Source organism: Gavialis gangeticus, unplaced genomic scaffold (assembly GCF_001723915.1).
Source record: "Gavialis gangeticus isolate Ggan-Ray unplaced genomic scaffold, GavGan_comp1, whole genome shotgun sequence".
Taxonomy (NCBI): domain Eukaryota; kingdom Metazoa; phylum Chordata; order Crocodylia; family Gavialidae; genus Gavialis; species Gavialis gangeticus.
This window is the reverse complement of record NW_017728992.1, coordinates 27,513,433-27,534,583: the sequence shown is the minus strand read 5'-3', so window position 1 is coordinate 27,534,583 and position 21,151 is coordinate 27,513,433. Positions and strand designations below refer to the sequence as shown.

General features: G+C 40.6%; 1 protein-coding gene across 1 annotated transcript in view; it reads left to right on the top strand.

Moving 5' to 3' along the window:
* The window catches only part of CDH18 (cadherin 18), a 627,153-nt gene extending 606,352 nt beyond the window's left edge, over window positions 1–20,801 (top strand). The window contains exons 12-13 of the mRNA XM_019521435.1: window positions 14,466–14,717; window positions 16,323–20,801. Coding sequence (XP_019376980.1) covers window positions 14,466–14,717; window positions 16,323–16,813 — 743 coding nt within the window. The 3' untranslated portion in view covers window positions 16,814–20,801. The remainder of the gene's footprint in view (window positions 1–14,465; window positions 14,718–16,322) is intronic.
* The last annotated feature ends 350 nt before the right edge of the window (window positions 20,802–21,151 follow it).

The window sequence follows — 21,151 nt, the reverse complement described above, 5'->3', positions numbered from 1 at the left end:
ATTGAGCTAGCATTTTTTTCAGTTGACGTGTTACATTTTGATTGGTCATTTCAAACCAAAACCTGAGCAACCTATAAGACATACGTAGTGGGCCATCCTGTACCATGTGGGTGGAAAGTTACAGAATGCAGGGGTTAATACTAAAACAAGGAACAAAGAAACATAGAGAAAAGTATCTATTTTTGCTACACTGCTGCGCCAGGTCCCACCCACTGGGTTGCAGAGGCCTCACAGCGGTACCGCAGGGTGGGAAGCCTGAGCCCTCAGCAGGAAGCCCACACCTGCTCCTGCCCCACGTATAAATCTAGGGGGCATGGATCTCCTCTACCCCCTCCCCCCTCTGGGAATGCACGCAGAATGGCAGGGAGCTGGCCTCACCCCTCCGCTTCCTAGATGAGCCACCTGAAGCCACACATTTTGGCCCTGGGCCCCAAGCCTCACACACTCTCTGGTTGGGCAGCAGATCCAGCTCTGCCCAACTTCCTCCCTTCTTCCCTATGGAGGCCTCAATCCCTCCTCCCCACCCCCACCAGACTTACCTGTGGGAATTGCCCTCCAGGCTATCTGGCAGGTTACATAGTGTCCCCTGACCACCCTCCCCCCAGCTGCTTTCGGGCTGCAACCTTGCTAGCCTGCAGAGAGCTCTTTGCAAAAGTGCAAATTCTGCAGGTTTCTCCATGAAAATGAGAATTCCATATTTTTCTTGGGTAGAGAGGGAAATCTGCATTTTTCTCAGTTTTCCTATGGGAAACCAAAAACCTGCATCCCTGCTCATGAAGCAATATGCATCTAACTCCATAAGCCAATTCATGTAGGTAAATCAAGAGTCCTCACAGAATGAGGTTGTTCTTCCATTACCCCAGTTTTATATAATGTTGCTAACAGTGCCATCTTTTCTCTTCTGTAGGCTGTTTTCCATATATGTAAAGTCTTAAATTTGCAGTTCTTGCTGTATCTGTAATAGCTGTTGTTGTTTAATTCTTTTGCAGAAGAGAAAGAGAAACTTTTTTTTTTTACCCAAGCCTCATGGTATTTTCCAAACAGCTTATAGAGTAGGCCAATGACTGTGAAAATGTTTTAGGAAAATATTTTGGCCACCTCTTTCAGGAACAGATTGGCACCTTTTGCCTCAGACACAATCCTGTAGCTTGGCCCTTTAAAGTGGCCCAGACTGGCAAAACTCTCTTGCAAGATTTACAAACTGTACTGGCTACCCCTTTCAGTTCAGTAAATCCCCTGATCTGTAACTGCTGGTCATAGAATGTACAACTCCTGCCAAGTGTGGCAGTAAAATGTGTCAGTTCTCCAAGTTTTAAGCAGTTGACACTGGTGATATCTCAAAGTAGGTAGGTCATGCCCACTTCTCTTGTAGAAGATTAATACAAGGAAAAATATGGACTTCCTTAAAGCACAGGTGCTCAACCTTTTGGCCCCATGGGTCAGATGAGTGGCACAGAGTCCATCTGCAGTCTGAAGTGGACCCTGGGGCCTGGCACTACCCTTATCTGTCCCCAGTGTGCTGGGATTAGATACCAGTGACCCAGCAATTCCCTTTCTCACCACCCACACGTTAGGATTCAGTTCTGGGGGGCTGGCACTGTCCCCTCTTGCCCCCCATGCAACAGGATTGAGTCCCAGGAGGTTGGCACTGCCCCCTCCTACCCTTTGCATGCTGGGACTGGGTCCCAGGGGCCTGGCACCACTCTCTTATGCCCCCCACATGCCAGGATTGGCCCCGGGAGCCCAGTGCCATCCCTGTCTAGCCCTGCATGCAGAGATCAGGTGCTGGATCCAGTGTGCAAGACTCATGCCTCCCCATAAGTCTGGAGATTTCGCAGCAGGGGAGCAGTGCCACCACTCCCCCACCACCAATTTTCCTGACCTGTGGGGAGCCCTGAGGTCAGATGACACAATGCTGCAAGCCACATCTAGAGGTTGAGCACCCTGCCTTAGAATATTCTCAGTATTATTTGTCCTCTTCCTTTATTCCTCTAGGATAGGATTTCCTTTCTTATAGGTTTGTCATTCTCTTCTCCCAATAGTTTTTCCCCTTTCAGGAAGATATACATAAATGTGATGATAGCTCTTTTCCCAAGGAGTTTTCAATCTCTCTTCCTCCATTCCTTCCTATTTCTGCCAGACATTCCATTCCTATTATATCCAAACCCCACCACAGATTGGAGGCTGGGAAATTCACATGAAAACTAGAAAACATTCAACTCCACCTAGAAAAAATTGTCTCCTTGCTGATTGTTATTGAAGACCAATGCATAAAACATGTCTGAAGCTTTTCAGCTTTTCCATTCACTAGGATGTTATTTCCTCACTACAGCATATTTTAACTTTATCACCAAGAGCTGCTTCTAATTTATTCCAAATGTAACTTACATCTCCCTGTTATTATAGGATATCATTATGACCCTTTAATGCATTTATTCAGGCAACAGCTCTGTGAGATATTATTCCCATTTAACAAATGGGGAACTGAGAGTCTAAGAAAGAAAGTGTCTTGACCAATATTATACAGGATGTCTGTGACAAAACAGGGAATTGAACTTGGGTCTGATAAGTTTCATGCTGGCACTCAAGGCCCTGGAGCATCTTTTTCCAGTAAACACACACACACATTCACACATACACACATGCAGGCATGCATGCATGCACTTACATGTACATTATGGCTAGGTACAGACATTATACCAAAGTCTAGCCAGTGGACTCCATTTCCCAGCAGCCCCTGCCCACATGGCTGTGATAGTGCAAGGCTGGGGTTGCCATGGAGACTGGCCCCAGCCAGCTTGAAGGGGCAGGGCAGGGCAGGGGACAGCTCCAGAGCTGCTAAAATCTTGTGGAGGGGGCACCTTGGCCAGGGGCCAGGGCAGAACTGCAAACTGCAGGGGCATGCAAGCAGCAGATTGTGGCTGTGCCCCTGCTCTGGGACAGGCTGTACCACTGCAAGAAGCCAAGATAGAGCCGTGATCCGCTACCTGCATGCCCCCTCCTGAAGTGTTCAGGCTGCAGATCACAGCTGTGCCCTGGTCCTGGGCCAAGCTGCCCCTGCCGCAAAAATCCCACCACCTCTGGAGCAGCCCCCTACCCTGCCCTGCAATGTGGCCTTCCAGCACGGCTGCAGCCTGTCTCCATGGCAACCCCAGCCTTGCACTATCACAGCACAGCTGTGGCTGGGGTCTAGGTGGAGACCAGTCCCAGACATGTGGGAAGGAGCTGCTGAGAAACGGAATCTGGCTGCTGGCCAGATCCACCACTTTGCCCACCCCTGCATTACATCGATCTTACTTTAAGCAGACAGAAAGCGCTCTTAAGCTTTAACTGAAAAGGCGTTCATGGCTCTTAGAGCATTTTAAAAGTAGTAGATTATGCTCTAAATTAACCCTTAATGGATGAGGTGTAGACTAAAGTGCTTTCTGTTAGAGCTTCTGTGCTTTGCCCAGGTGCAGGGTTGGCCCTGTCCCCTCGTCTGTCACTGACCCAGTGAGCATCTTATTACAGCCCAGTGTGTAGCTTGGCTGTGTGGGGTAGGGGAGGGAGAAGGAGGGTTTCTGTCCCCACAGTTACCTCTGCCCTGCAGTGCACCACAGCTCGGGTGGGGGGCTTGCAGGAGAAGGGCTCCAGGGTCTCTCCCCTCCAGCCACTGCTGACATTTGCCATCTGGTTGGGAGGGCAGGGTTGGGGAGAGAAGTCACTCTGGCAGCCTCCTGGGAGGCATGCAGGAGCATCCCCAGTAGCCAGTACAGGCAGGCTCTGAGCCCCTCCCTCCCCCTCACTTCCCTAGACAGAAAATGTCTGTTTGCGTTGCTTGTGCTCTAACTTACAGCACTTTAAATAAAGCATAATAAAGCATAATAAAGATCACGTGAAGTTCCTGTTCTTATCAGCTGTAATATATACACACTATACACACACACACTATATTACTAGGTTTTATATACAACTGTATTAATAATTATTTTGTTTTACTGAGCACACAGAAGAACCACTGTCTGGGCAAATACTCTGGATTAATACCTATCCTTAATTGGATTGTTGGGTCATATAACACTAGGATCAGGATTAGAATCAACACGCAGCAGTAAAGGAAAGGAAAACAGTACAAAGGCAGATTGTCTCCTACTGCTGGTATTGTTTTTTCCAAATGTTTTTTATTTCTTCTAGAGGGGGAAATCCATTTGATTTCCAAAATCCTGTCAGAGTACAGCCGTGTGTTATTAGAAGTAATGTGCATGTACAGACACACATGTTTTTCATTGCTCTCATGTCTCTAATGTTTAATGGATAAAGTCAAGAGAAATAGATAATGTTTGTAGTAGGCCAAGAAGAAACAACTGCTTTTGCTCACAATGGAACTGGATGACAAACCCAAAATCTTGCAAGTTTTATACAGCTGTTAAAAAATATCAGTTCATTTGGCATGGAGCATAAACCTTTAAAGAATGCATTTTATGAGGGACCCCTCTACATGTCTAACTTTATAGCTGGTTGGAGCCTTTTACTGTGTGATAGCTACTTTGCACATGTAGCTCCTCTCAAGGAAATTGAACAATTAACCACTTAATTGTACAATACCTATAACATGTAGAAGGGGGGGCCTAGCTGTTCACCCAGCTACACAGAAAACAGACACTGTAAGGATATTTGAGAAAGAACAACATGACTGCTGCAGTTGATTGACTGCTCTGGGCCTCTCTCTCTTGTGTAAGAGAGACTCAGAGCACTTGATACAGTAAATGAGATATACAGTATTTTGATCAGATAATATCATTTAGCTGAAATACAGAAGAGCAAAAGCTATGCAGCTAGAAGATAGCAACTTATGAACCATGCAAAATAAATGTGAGTCCAGCCTTTCCAGAAAAAAGAAGTGCATTGGACCTGATAGAATTTTTTGTTGGTTTTTATTTTGTTTTGTTTTGGAGGGGTGTTTTGCTAAGATGGAGAGATCTCTTCTAAACCAAATGTTTCTTGTGAGTACAAAGATCTTTGCCACTTTCCCCCTTCTAAAGACCTAAAACTCTTTTGCTCCTCAGATGGCCAGGAGGAGAAACTAGCGAGTGACATAAAGGCTCTTTCTCTCTCCATTAGAACTGAATGGCACCATTTGCTTGCTTCAATAAACGAACAGTTGATTTCTAGGCCCAAAATCTGAACTAAATTGCAAATTGTGCTACACTAGACAACAGGCAATCCTACAACATAGCTTTCAAACAGACCAAAAATAAAACTGTTTCCCAGAGTTATCAATAAATGAATAAAATAGAAATACTGAAGAATTTACTCCTACATTAAACAAATCAGGACTCAGAAATTGGTAGCTCTGGTTTCAGTGGTATTATAAATACAGGCTTCTCTTAGAAGATTTTTTGCACTTTGTTTTTAATTAGTTATGACATCTCAGCAAACTTAGAAAAGTTGAGCCGCTGACGTGAGCAGAGCTGAAAAGCAAATTAAAACATGCCTAAAGCAACAACAGGTTTTTATTTATTTTTACTTGCATTTCTCTTGTGCCAAAAATCCTTATATTGTGAATAATAAATAAGTTAGTACTCTCCCAAGTGCTCCTGCTTCTACAGTGCTAGCATTGTATCTCTGATTCTTTGATTTTCCTGTTCTTGCATTTCTTTTCAGTTCAGGGAGTTCAGTATATCAAGTCAGAGATGATCGGGCACTTTGGAAATAAAGAAGAATGAGATAACAGCCTTGAGTGCCATGGACTTCATAGTCTACATTTCTAAAGTGTGAAAAGATACTGCTTAGAGCTATGTCAAATATTCCACAAGGATTACGTAAACCACTTGAGCTGAGTCTTGAGTTCTGGCTTGAGTATGTTCGGTGAACAATAGCCAGAGTGATATATACAACTGAGGAGTTAAAAAATCTCTGTTCTGGAGTTAGTGATTTTTCCATGTGAAAAGCATCACTCCTCTCACCGCCAGCAAGCCCTAAGAGCCATGTATTTTATTTAGCTCTCTTCAAGGAGGGAAAGTGCATCTTAGTGAGGAGATCCAGGGCCTGATTTCAATGGAAGAAAGTTATTGTTGTGGGATAAATATGGGAAAGTCACTGAGTTTGCATCTTCTAGCTGATGATGTAAAAAGCCTGGTTCACTTCCAGTGCTTGTGAACCAAACTATAAAGTTTGTTGATCCTGTTCATCAGCCTCTGTCTCTTTTTTGTATTAGAACACAACTACCTATATTTAACCTATTTCTCAAACTAATGTTGTTTCTAGTAAATCATTTTTTATTCTTTCCTGCAACCCTACTTGGATCAACCCTTATTTGTGTTGCATGCTCTCTTTACTGTTTTCAGTTTGTGGAACTGTTTAGTTTCATATATATTCCTTCTGTAAATTATACAGCCACATTTTCCCTTCTTTCTTCAAAGTCATTTCACCCAAAAAAGTGACCCATTGTAATCTGAAACAAGTTAGGAACAGAAGTCAGACCACATTTGCAACTGTGATTTGGCTGAATTTTTATTTATTTATTCATTTACTTGTTTATTTTATTTGTTTTTGTCTTAACCATTGTATGGAGATTGGATTAAATTCAAGAGACCATGGCGTTGACCTTGTTTTTTGTCTTTGCTGCTGTCATTAGCCATGGAGCGACCTTGACCAACTCATTTAATTGTTCTTTGTTTTTCCATCTGCAAAATGAAGACATGATAGTGGCCATCTTTTATAGGACTTCCAAAGGGCCTTGGGAAACAGTATAAATGAATTAGGCATATGATTTTGTTACTATTATATTATATGGTAACTTTATGACAGTCTTTTCACAGTGACAATGAGTATTAGGATACATATTGTTAACTCTTGACCTTGCTTTCTAGAACCATAAAACATGTTTTGCTTGTCTTAATACATGTGTATGTCTTTACTGGGATATAAGCTCTATTTTTGTACCCATGGCCTAAGTGTAATCATAAAGATTTATAGATGCATACAGTGTAGGACTTCATTTACTCACTCCATACTGTAATTACTTGAAGAGAAAATATAAAATATACAAACAGCCATGATCAAAGATATTTCTAAGTGGGAGAACAGAATCTGTTTCTATTCTCACTATGTATGTAACCAAGTCTCTTCTAATAGTTACTTTTAAAAAGATATAAAGTATAAAACACCAACAGGTAGTTTTTCTCTTTGGCATTTACTTATTTATTTTATCTAGCATAAAATGTCAGTTTCTAATTTTCAAATGTTTTCCACCCCCTCCCCTCAAGAATGTTTAAACTTCATTTATTCCAGATATAGTCACTGTAAAATTATCAATGTCAACTTTGTCAATGAATTTTTTGTTTTATCTTCTATCAAACTTGCCTTCCCCCCCACATCTTTCAGTCTTTGTGTTGTCTTTTTTTCTTGTCTGAAGTTATCTGTTCCCTTATTTCATCTCACTGCTCACATTCCAACATTTTTTTTTTGCAACTTTGCCAATAATCTTTGTTTTATCATTGTTAAGTTGCTACTCATGAGCTTAAACCCTTTCTGCTCAGGAAGTATCATTTTTTGCTCTTCTGTATTTAGGTCTCTGATATTTTTTCTTTTCAGTTTGCATTCTTGTCACTGCTGCTGTAGCTGCATATATTGGATTGCTCATTCTCAGTTAGATTTATGTAAGGGGAGGTGAGGGGGAGGTTATGCTTGCCTGATCAAATTTGAAGATTGGCCCTCCTTTGGATATTAGCCTAGGCAGATTCACAGGGGCAGAATTCTGTAGGAGTGTCTTGTTCTGTCTATGTTCATAAAGAAAATGTAACCAGGCTCAGTTGTTCGAGGTCTGTGGGCACCATTACTATAGAAATTACTGATAGGACCATTGTCATTATTCTATTACAATTATAGTTCTGTTTAGCTATAAAAAATGTGATGATAATATCTGTTGAGATGAGGGTCATGATTGGTGCCACTTTTGATATTCAATTGATGGATATGGCATCACTTATCACAGAGAAGGAATTGTACTTCAACCTCTTTTCCCTTTATGGTCCTAATGTGTTATTTCTGAGCATGTTTGTAGAGTGATTATCATCACTTAATTTTGTTATAACTGAAAATGTAACTTTTCCTAGGACCATTCTATTCAAAAATAGCTTTCCTTTCCTGTATAAAAGCCATATCCTCAGAGACACTGAACTCTTATCATTCCTACTACAGTCAGTAGGAATTCCATGCACCAAGTACCATTCAAGATTTGACTTTTTTTAAAAGCCATGTGGCCATTACAATAATAGGGATGAGCCTCATATACTTGGTTACCTTTTGTCTGAAGTGCTTCATTATGAGAAAGTTCTGATTGATTACAATCAATATTTGATATCATATATTTGATAGAATCCAACAACTGGATTTTAAAAACCTAATTGTGCTCCCTGGATGAAATAATCACTTAAAGGCAAGGTACAGACATTCAAAAAGCCTGAGGTGGATTTGTTATCTGGTTTTCTGTAAGTGGCATAGTATACATTGGTAACAAACAGAACACACATTCACCCTTTGATTTGAGCAGCGGGCAGGGGGTTCAAATCTTAGATTGGGTTCCCCCATTTTTAAACCAGTCTGTGAGAGCCAAACTTCTGATCTGTTATGGGTATGGACTGATTTCTGATCACTTATACCTATAAAAGTGTACTGTCTGTACCTGGCCAAAATGATTATTTTGTTTGGTCTTTTACAAGATTATCCCCTTGCTTAAATTTAGATTTTCCATGTCTAGTTCTTGGAACACTGAAAATATGAGCTCTGAAAATAAAGGTTGCTGATAAATAAAGGATAGGATGCTCCAATGCCCTGTAATTACAGTGTGTTGGAGCAGACTCGATTAATTGATAATTCAGTTCTATCAAATATCAATCAAATCTGCTACAGTGTGTTAATTAGCATGCTCCAGCAGCCTCTGTGTCTTGTGTATCAGCATCCCTGTACTTCAAAATGGTGGTGAGGATGCTTCAACTAAAGCTTGCTCAGCAAGCTTTAAAGTGCCCACACTGCCATTTTAAATTGTGGAGATGCTGATACAGGAAACACTGTGGTTGCTTGAATTACAGGAGCTCCCAGAGCCACTCTGATTAAAGTGCAGCCCTCCCACCTCTGGAGCATGTGTAACCCCCCCCCCCACACACACACACACACAAAAGTCTGAAATCCTGACCTCATTTAAACAGTGGGAGAGTTAACACTGCCCTCTGGGAGAGCAAGATTTTAACCAGCATCATGATTCATTGTACAATTAGGACTATCTGAGAGATCGTTCAAGGTATCATTATCAGTGATCACCAACAGTATACTCCTTACTATCATCACACTTGAAAATACAGTGCTATCTAATAATATTTTATTTAAGATAATGTGTTTTTTGCAAACTGGATTCAAGAGTTTTGTGTAGAAATAGCCTTGAGATGTGATGTACAGCTGTGGATAAGTGGTTGAATCTGAGCTGTTCCATAATTCTGGAAAATTGTATTGAGTGTTCCAGGTTTTGCCCAAATCAGTGAAACATAGTTTTAAACTTGAACATGGAGATAAATTAAGATGCAATCCAAGGAGAGAACATCCTTTTCATTTGGGATGTGAAAGAAAACAAAGAGTCCTTTGCAACGGGAAAGAAGAGCAGTTCCTGACTATAGCAGTTCCTCCATATAGGGTCTATGGAGAAGAGGGCTTCCTCTCATGGTATAGTAAAATTACATGGAAGGGCAGAAAGGAAGCCAGTTCTGGGAAGTGAAAAGTTGAATGGAGAAATAAGTGGCTATGAAAGCCATAGAATAAACTAGAAAATGTTCTATTTTTAAAGAAAGAAGCAATTTTAGATTGGATCCTGATTTACTAGGAAGCCAGTGGAATTGTATGAGCATATGATGAGGTAATAATATATTTTTTAAAAGGTAAGAAGGCAGTGAGAACTGCATTCAGGTTATACTGAGATTGTTGGGTATTCTTAAATTTAGATTTAACTGTTGTTTATGTGGTATGTGGATCTCATTTAGATTTTAAACTCAGTGTAAGTCTCCTCTTCTCCTGGCTTCTCATCTGGAGGGAAGGCAGACTTGAAGCCTGTCTTGCACTCTAAAGGGAGCATCCATATTCAGACTGGCAAAGATTCTGTCATTAGCCTCTAGCCATTAGAAACCAAAGGTGTACAGATGTTCAGACTTTTTCTCCCAGAGCAAAAATGGCCACTCTCGTGGGGGAAGACCTGGAAACAATTAGGGTTAAATTGCTTCTGAGGCAGTTTCTCCTGGGAGACTGAATGTCTGTACACTTTCCTCTGGCTTAACTGCTCCTGGGCAAAACTGCCTTCTTGAGACCAGGGCACCCTGGTCCTGAGAAAGCTTTGTGGGGGCAGCTGCTCTTCCCATCCTATAAACCAGGAGAACTTTTCAGAATTGGAGGAGCACCCATTGCTTCCTGCCTCTTCCCCAAACTGGGCAGTCCCCAGTTTGTGGAAGAGGCAGAGGGCTTTGCCAGCTCCTGCTGGCTTCCACTTGCTGCCCTGCCACTCACCTGAGCAGCAGGGTGGCAGTTGAAAAGCTGAAAACTGGAAGCAGGACTCAAGGACCCTGTTTTCACCTGCCAACTGTTAAATTGTCACTCCACTGCTCAGTTGGTTATGGGGGCATGGTGTGGTGTGGTGTGGAAAGAGAGAGCCATGAGCCAAACTGGAGAAAGCCTCTGCACTCCTGGATCCCATCCCCTCGGACTTTTAAATTGCCATGCCAGCCACTCAGCTGCATGGCAGCGGGTTAGGCAAAGCCAGAGGGACTGGGAGCCATGTACACAGGACGTTTTACCCCTCCCAGGTCCTGGTTTCCATTTCCTGATCCCTCTAGCTTCCCCTTGCCACCTGCACAGCCCAGCTGACCTCAAGAGCATTGCCACTGCAGTAAATTGCTTCTCCCCATACTGCTTGAGGTCAGACCAGAAAAGTGGGGAGCTGGGCAGATTGCTGTGTCCCCAGCAGTGCTGTGGCAAGGAAGTTTGGCACCTGAGGCAAAGCCTGCAGCAGCAGCCTGCCCTTGCTAATCAGCTGGTTGGCAGGATTTGGGAGGTGGGGGGACAATCTTGTAGGGCTGGAGCCAACCCTGGCTGTCTGTGGCAGCTTCTGCTTTTCAGTAGCTGCCACTGCCACTTGACAGTCTGTCTCCTTCCAAAGCCAGGGTATAGTGCAGGCTATCAATTAATGGGCTTCTTGAAGGTCGGGGTGGCCTAGGAAGCAGCTGTGTAGTGCCTGCTATCTCTCTGTCTTCTGGTGGAAATTAGTGTCTATACATAGCCTTAGCATGTGCTTTTTTCTGGACTTGTGCTATATTTTCACTTTGGATTTCACCTATAATGAATAACAAGCAAATGCTAATGACATAGTCCTTTGTAAGAAGCACACCATCAGGAAACCCCCTCACTCCACCAGTAAGCTAGAGAAACCCACTGAAATTGTTTGTATATCACATTTTATTAAATGTAAAAGGTCACGCATGTACCAAAGAACAATCTAGTTCAGCCCGTAAAATAAGCCTTGTGAGTCTTCCATTTCTTTTCACATTAAACTGGCAGAGCCCAGTAAGTCCCATGAGCCATGGAGCTTGATGAACCTCTCTGTATGTGGCATACTCTGATTAGAATTAGCAGGCCAGTGCTGTTACTGCTGTGAGGAAGAGGTCTCCTTATATAGTAAATGTAATCTGAATCCCAGTGACATTCACTTGGGTTTTTTTTCAATTAAGTAACACAATTTTATCACAAAACAGACTACTCCCATATGTGGTTGCAGAATAAGGTGGAAACAACATGTCCATTGGTGGTAAAACAACAAGTATGACTGGAGGTATCCACTTGGGGTGTTAATAAAATGTCCTAGCTCCAGATTTAATACTACATGAGAAACTAAAATTCAACAGGATCATTTCTCTCTCTATATGCATATGCATATACATATACATATACATTTCAGGAAGCTTACTCATTAATAGTATTCATTTGGGTTTTTTGGTGTATTTTGAAATGCTATTCCTGCCCCCAAAAAACAATTCTTTCAGACTTATGCAACATTTTTGGTAGATTATTTGACACACACTTAATTTTTTCTGTTGCTGACGGTGGTGGCAGTAGTTGTTATTTGCTCCCTCAGCAGGAAAGAAGCAGGTTATATCTGTATTTATAATAATTTCCATGCTGAATCTCTTTGACAGCCTCTCTCATACTGTTTTGAATGAGCATGCTATCAGTGGGTGCTGACAAGTTATTCATTTAAGTTTATGCAAACAACAAAGTAGAGAGATGCAGACAAAAGACATTTTAAATGGCTGGCTCCGTGCCTCTCAAGCACTGGAAGAAGTTTACTGGGCAGGCAGCCCTGGACAGTATCCTTAAATTGTCTCTTGACATAGGGCAATAGGAGGTTTACAGGGTTGCTACAAAGGAATTATGCTCAGTAGGATATGGAGGACAAAGATAAATAAATATGTAACTAAGCCATTTACCAAAGAGCTTATTGAGAAAGCAAGAAAGGTCTCTAGACAAGAAGCCTGTGGGCTGAGACTTAGGCAAATTCAGTTCTTGGCTCAGGCAAATGTTGTGATATCTTTGGTAATGGGAGATGTTACTTTTCTGCTTTACATGCATGTTAAGGATTAAATGTTTTAGTGATTGCAACAAGTATCAATGCCTATAAAGGCTGGATACAAGTCTGGCCACAGGCACAAGTGAAATGTCGAGAGAGAAATAGCTGAAATTAATGTTTAAAACATTGACATAAAGAGCTTGATGGAGAAAGAATGACATATTGATTCAGCACTAAGTAAGCAATATATATTCATCCTAGCTAGAATCTCACCCACTTGACACACAGAACAAGCAGCCATATGGGCTAGAAAACACAGTATTGGTTGTATTCTTGCACCCATATCCATTTAGTTAGCGATATCTACTCACTTGTATTGGTGTGTTGCTTATCAGAGCATTTTGAGCAAAATCTCTATTTGACTTATGCCAACCCACATGTTACAGACTCTTTCAAAAATGTCCGTGCTCTTTATTTTCGGTTTCCTCCACTCAGAACATTCATACTTCCCAGTTCATTCTGGAGGGCTGTGCCAAAGCTTATGCCTTAATTGGCTGTTTGGTTTTTAGTATTCTTCAGCATTCACAGCTTTTTTTAATCCCATGATGTTTATGTAGGTACATTCCGTAGGCAGCGACTCAGCACTTAAAGATACAATTCCAGTAAGAGAGGCTCAGATAGTGAATAGACTTTAATAATGACAAGAGAAACAGTTTCCAAAAAAACAATGTACATCAGAGTAAATGCACCTGTAAGATCTTCTGAGGCTCTGGTTAAACAAAGCTTTTCAAACCTATTTACAAAAGCCTCATCTGGTAACTCCCAGTAATGTTACAAGATCATCACATTGTTTCATTTCCCCTGCTCTTTATCACCCTGCTTCAACAGTCCTACATTTCCCTTGTCATGTGCTATGATGCTACAGGCTTGCACACACCCATCACTTTTACTGTAATAATAATAACAGCTTCATTAGCCTTTTGCCAGAGCCTTATTCACCCATTATTGCAACATCTCCCCCTAATCTGATCTGTAATCTAACTACCTTCCTTTTTCAATTGACTCCTCAGGACTCATCTCTGCCCCAGTGCCTTTAAGAAACCAGTCATTTAATTGTGTCTGGGGTGACAGTAGATGGAGCTAAGTGATTGTTGCTTTGTTTATAATAACTTTTAGAAAACTATAACAACCCTGCAGACCCAGTATCGTAGCCAATGAGGTTAATCCAAGGCACAATTATTGCTAATTGAAAACTTTTCCTTCTCACTTTGTCTTCTTAGCAACAGGCCCTTTGAGGCAGAAACTGTGCCTTCATGTATGTTTGTGCAATAACTTGCAGAATGGAGACCTGATCCTAATTAGAGCCTTTGGGTATTACTGTAATATAAATGTAATGGGATAATGATTACTAATTTTATTAACTGCCATGCATACCAGCTACACCTGGGGTTCATATTAAGATGACAGAATTTGACAAAAACTTCCTCCATCTTCTGTTCTGTAGCTGCACTACCTTTCCCACTCTCACCTTTTAACTTCCCATGCCCACCACTGTAACTCTCAGCATCAGCTGTCATCTTCACCCTGAACTTCTCACAGCTGTGTTTTTGGCCACTATGCTCTCCTTATTCAGATCACTCCTGAAAATTCACTGCCCTCTGAAGCCTGTAAGAGAAGCCTTATTCTTATTTATACCAAGGAGTTTTTACACCATATGGACCATGGAAAGGGGCCTTACCAGGGAGGTGGACCCAATTTGGCATAAAGTATAATGTAAATATAAATCAGGACCAAAAGGATTACTGTTAGCCCTTTGAGGTGGGTAAGGTACAAATTATAAAATTTAGTTTCTATTAAGGTGGCATTCTGCTTTTTGGTGTTGTAGATAATACAGCCAGCATCCTGACCAGACGGAGAAGATTCAGTCGAACCACTCAAGATGTCTATTACCTCCCTATTTTGATTTCTGACACTGGAATCCCCTCCCTGACCAGTAGCAGCACACTTACAATCAGGGTGTGTGCATGTGAGAGAGATGGACGTGTGCGAACCTGTCATGCTGAAGCTTTCCTCTCCTCAGCTGGTTTGAGCACGGGAGCTTTAATTGCGATTCTTCTCTGTGTCCTCATCCTTCTGGGTAAGCAGCTCTTAGCGTTAAGTACCTATATCCTCTATATTCTCTAGCCTTTAGAGTGTGGCAATGGAGTGACATATAATGTGGTTCTGAACCAGGGATTGCTTTTGGTAATTAGAAATCAGACATACAAAGCTATGGTTATATTTTCTAAAAAAAATATTTAGCTAAAAGTAATAGGAAATACGTCTTAAAAGCAGATTGTTGAAAGATTAGAATCCTTAGACACAATTCTTTCAGAGGTCATGGAGTAATTACCAGTGCAGATCTCCTCAGGTAATTTGGAATATTTTCAGAAAGGCACTGATATAAGTACCATCTCTGGCACAGTTGGAAAAATGATAAAGAAGAAATGAAGGGAAAGCTTTTTGAAATGTATTACTCTGTAAGAAGCAACATTCAATTGTATAAAAGCCACTTCTTAATTACCTTTGTGAAATGAACTGATAGCAATGCACAATGTAATCTAGAGGGTAAAGGACATATGAGACAGTAAGATGATTTCATTAGATAAATGCCCTTGGAAGTGCATTTTTTCTTGACATGTTATTTACTCAGGACAATTTTGATGTAACCAATTAGTTAATATTATCTTTCAGCAGAGATACAACCTGCTGTGTATAGAAACATCCCTCTACTGTACGTTTGCTTTTTTCTAATGCAGAATGTTTAAAATAATGGTGCTTGTTTCATGACCCACATATTTTTTAAAATCAGTGAATCTCCCCTGAAAGCCTGTGTTCTTTTGACAAATTGACATAGCTCAGTGCAACCAATTCTGTCACATGTTAAGATGTAACTTTAAAATGTACAGATGTGGTTGATTTACATCAGAGGCATCCGAGTCATCGGGCCCTGCAGGATGGATGACCTACCTCTGGCACAGGGTAGCGGGGCCACAGCTTCTTGGTGCATTGGTATGTCTCCGGAACCCAGGGAGTGAATGCTTCTCCTACACCTGCTTCTTATTATATTTGCCATAGTTGCCCAAAGATCCTACATTCATCAATGAGTAAGGGAGTGATGAGTGGTCAGTAGCCAATAAAGCTACATGTGACAAGAGGCCTTAAAGGGAAATGGAAATGTGGAAGGAGTGTCTTGATAAGTAGAACTGTTGTGGGGTAGAATAACAGGACAGTAACTAAAGCAAGTTATGATACCAAGTGGTCTGATGTTCAGAAGAGCTGGGCAGCCAGGATGGCCACTGAAGTCAGTGCAATCTATTAATGCTTTGCACCTGGAAAAAAATCAGGTTGCCCTTACTGAGATATTAAATGCCAGTTTTAAAGGCCTGAAACTGAGGTGTTGCAAACTGATATACCTCCTTAGGAAGTCAGTTTATTTCATCTCAGAATCTTTTACTTAAGGCCTAATTTGAGGCATCCAGGTTTTTATGTTTTGGTCACATTGTATATAGACAGGCATCTGAATTAATCACAACTCAGTTTAAGGCCAGCGTAAGAATACAGGCACCCACATAGCAGTTCCCCCTTCATTCTGTTCATGAGACCAGAAAGTTACTTATTTCATACCCGATGAAAAAAGTAGAATACTTTTTTATATGCAGTGTCCATAAACCTGATCTAATAACTTCAGTTTTCTCTTTAGCTATTGTGGTCCTTTTCATCACACTAAGGCGCAGCAAAAAGGAGCCGCTGATCATTTCTGAGGAAGATGTCCGGGAAAACATTGTCACATATGATGATGAGGGTGGTGGGGAGGAGGATACTGAAGCTTTTGACATCACAGCCCTGAGGAATCCATCGGCAGCTGAGGAGCTGAAGTATCGACGGGATGTACGGCCCGAAGTGAAACCCACACCAAGACATCAACCTTCCTCCAGCCTCGACAGTATAGATGTTCAAGAATTTATTAAACAAAGACTGGCAGAGGCTGATCTGGATCCCAGCGTGCCCCCATATGACTCACTACAAACATATGCATATGAGGGTCATAGATCAGAAGCCGGATCTATCAGCTCTCTGGATTCAGCTACTACACACTCTGACCAGGATTATAATTACCTTGGTGACTGGGGACCAGAGTTCAAGAAGCTAGCTGAACTCTATGGAGAAATAGAATCAGAAAGAACAACTTAGTTATCATTCTCGGAACAAGAAATGTTTTAGTTCCCAAACAACTGGAGGTATAACCACAGCAACAGTAACAATACATGAATAACTTGGAACTGAACAAGTTGTACACAGTTACTGTAGGAAAAAAGTGCCCTTTTCATATTTGAAACTGGGTTCTTCAGTTGGAAGAAAAGCAAATTTTAAAAAATACAAAAAAAAGAGATACTGCTGTCCCTTGTGTATATTTTTTAATTGCTCAATAAAGTCTGTGGTACCACATCCATAACAATATCTAAAATAAACCAAGCAATGACATTTTTATTGCAATATGTATAACATACCAGAGCTACAGTAAGTCTATGATGGTGCCTGTTTATGAGGATAGCTCTCTGGAGAGCTAATCTTATGCAGAGGGTTGTGACACTATTTCTAGCTCTTAAGGCCTTGGGACCAGCCTAAAGTAACCAGTGGGGTTTATTACTGATGTGACAGCCTCCTGCAATCCATTCCTTTACAGAAAGGAAACACTGGGACTATCCTTTCAAATGGCTTTTTGGTATGGGCCCTTATTAGCATCAAACTGAGCCTTACGGAAGCACCAGCATGTGTTGTGCCCCTCTAAATAGTTAGGAGGAGATTGGTTGCCTGTATAAACACATGTAGCCCATATTCACCAGGCCTGCACTATTTATGGAGTGGTGCAGAAGCTGTCACATCCGTTGTTTCTGACTTGTCTTTTTATCTTTCCACAAAAATCCAAATGGAATAGTATGAAATATTTCCTATGCAGTGAAGCAGATAAGGCATAGGCACTCTTGCTAAAAGTAACAATGGAGGCACCATTACCTATGCAGGGGTTCAGGTCACTGGGCTTCACTCAGATCAGTGTTTGATTCTAACTAGTTTCATGCTGCTCTGTGGCTAGAAGCTACAACAGTCATTTTAGGACTCTAGGGATTTCCTAGTCATGTGTCACATTTATTTGCATATTAATGTGACCAAAGGAAAAAATAAAGCTGCTGATAAAATATTGTCTCAATGCGGAAAGCAAGGAGTTTAAGTTGATGCTACTTGGGTTATTTATTTATTTATTTTCTATTTATTTTTGCCTAATGCTGAAGGATCTTAAAAAATTCCCCTTGAGGCACAACAAGCTGTATTCTTTTTGTTTTCCTAATTTAATGTTTGATGGGTACATGAGCATACTTTAAAGTCAATGGAGGTGGAAAAAAGTTAAATGTAAAATGCCATTACTGGGGTTCACACCGAGTTGAATAAATCAAGCTACTCCATTGTTAATTGTCTATCATTATGGATGCTGCATTGTCAGCATTTTAATACTCAATCCAGCCTTTTCTCGCATTTTCCTTAGGGAAACAGGAAAGAAGTTTTCTTCTGCTTTTTATCTGTCATGCTCCCATGCTATAATAGTCCCAGGCATCACAATAATCTGATAGGAAAAAGATGACAGCCCAGCATTAAGAGTGATGTGGTGGTTGAAAGCTCCTTGGGGGAGGCTGGAGAAGCAGATTTTTTCCCCACCTCTCCACTGCACAAGGGACAAATATCTGCTACTCTGCCCTTTTAAATGGTTGAGGTTAAAAGTGCACCAATATTAGACTTAGTAAGCAACTATGGAGGAGCAGCAACACCAGTGAATCAGTCCTAACCTTCTCTCCACTGTATCTTCCCCACCCTTTCCTGTACTTTTGGGATGCCATTTCCCCTAAGGTTAGTAGAATAAGAAACATTTTTGCTTTACCCATCAGGCAGAGACATCAGTTGTATGTGTCCATTCAGGCCATATAAGGGAGCTGGGAAACTCCTTAAGCCCTCCATCACCACTACATGCCTGCAAAAGGGTTAGCTATAGACTGGACCTTCTGCTAAACTCACAATGACCTTACCTTTGAGATTTTGGAAGTTTTTATAAGTCCCATATGACATTATACAGACAAATCCTTTCAGGCTCATGCTGCCTATCAGCTGTATTAATACAAAGCTCACAAGCTTGGAAAGAAACACTTAAAACTTTCTTTTGCTGTTTGCTGCCACTGTGCTTCCCATAATCTCATCCTGTTTTCATGGCTTCTTGTTACTTCGTGTTCTCCAAACAAATTTTATCCACAAGAAGCAACATTTCTTAAAAATAGCTTATGGAACATGAACTTGTGAGAGTATCAAAGTTATAATAAAAGTTGATGGAAGAAAAGGGACGGTGAACAGGATAATTTACAATTAAATATTCCCTGTTTCAAATGCCAAAATTCAAACTTTCAGTGGAAGCTGGGGGAAAAAAATGACAAAATATTCTTGAATTTGATCTTTCTCTAGTCCAATATCCTGATTCAATTAATGTCTATTGCAGAATGTCTCTGGAAAAACAAACTCTCAGAGAACTTCATGTAAGAGCTATTTCCATTTAGTACAATACTGAACTGAGTGCTTAATGTTAAGTTCTTTTTTAAACATTCCCTTAAATTGAAATCATAATGCACTTAGTGGTGCAAAATATTTTGAAGAGAAAATTCTTACTGGTTAAAATTATTCTTAGTTTGTCCACCATTGATATTTTTGTGTAGCATCAATAGAGTGATGGGTAAGTAAGTAACTTAAAGACAAAAGCTTTCATAATCTATAATATCCACGTTCCATAATACTTTGTGTTACTTCTACTCAGAAATTACTATTCATTATTATGGTATAGTTTTAAATGATAGAAACTAGGTAAGTTTATACTGAATTAATCTCTCCTTACCATAGAGTAAGTGAAATCAATTGCAGTTTGAACATTATGCAGTAGTATATATGGTGCTTTATTATTATGTGCATTGTAATATATGCAGGTTTGAAGCCAAACAGAATTGAAGAGCAAGTACATAGGCAGATAGCTTCTCATAATGTTCATGTTCTGGTTAAATTAATGAGAGTAAGAAATCATATCTCCTAGAAAGAATAAAACCCTTTTGAATGCTTTGTAATGTTCCCTACACCTTTGTTGCTACAGCACACATATACGGTCCACGGGACCTCTGCTAAATCATGTGAAGTGCATATTCTGCTCTGGGGTTGTTGAGACTTCTGCACTGATGCTGAGGTGTGTTCTGTTTGATATGTCCTCCCCACAAGGAGCTCCAAAATGTGCTATTATTTCATTATGAGTCTGCATGCTTGCTATGGTTACTGTCTTTATTCCAGTACACATCATAATACTGTGTTGTTTGAATGACAAATGACAGAATACCAAACCTCCAGGGCCACAAGGAAGGGCCTCATCATGGAGAATAAACAGGTTTGCAGGATTTCTTCTCCCATTATCTCATCATTTCTCCCTCTGTTTTCTTGTCCCAGCAATACACTACAACAATATTTGATGATGTCTGTGTTAATATGATTAAACAGAAAGGAAATTAACATTCTGTCTCATGTCAGCCATGATCATTTTGTCACTCTGCTGGTTTAAGCAAAGTTTACATGCAGTGAAAATTGTGTGTGAAAATCTTTTCCAGTTTGTGGTTGAGTCTGATTGTATTGACTTCACTTAAATCTTTTGTGGATTTCTTGTATTACTCATGTTTAAAAACAATTTACTCTATGCCTAAACACAAATTCTATTGCAGCTTTGCCAACCCAAACACTGGAAGTGGCCCAACTTTTCTAAAGCTGGAAGATTTTGACTCAGAATAGAGCTACATGGGGTTACTTAAGGGTTTATCAATATACAATATTATTTTTCTACAATGACTGTTGATTAATAATGTATTTACATCCATTATACTAATCAAAATAATTCAAACAAATACTTTTCATTGAAAGGGTGAGGATCCTCAGAACGTTGTAATCATGACTTGTAATCTGGAAAAGTGGTCTGAGTAAATACTGAAGGGAAAAAATAGTGCCTATGGCAATGGTTCTTAACCTTTTTAGTTTTAGGACACCCATAGTTAGACTCAAGTCACCCCTCAGAAATGCCAGCTCTTAGCTTTCACTCTTTGACTACAGAAAAATGGAGCAATTCTTCTGTTGCAAAGAACTCAGAAAGACCACAACAGGTCAGAATGCTTTTGACACTATGAATTCCTGTTTGATATCTCTGAGTTTATCTTGTTGCTCATATTTGTATGCCTAACAGTGCTAACATGGCACCCTGCAGCACCCTTGAAAGAATGTCAAGGCACACCTGGTTGGTCTAAGGTATGTTGTCAGCTTAAAAATCATAGGGGTTGAGCCAGTGTCCATTGGTCAATAGAAAGATTACTGTTGACTTTATTGGTTATTCCATTTGGGTATTGGGTATTATTGGGTATTTCATTTGGGTATTCCATTTGGACCAATATACTGTAATGAGACTGATTTTCTTTA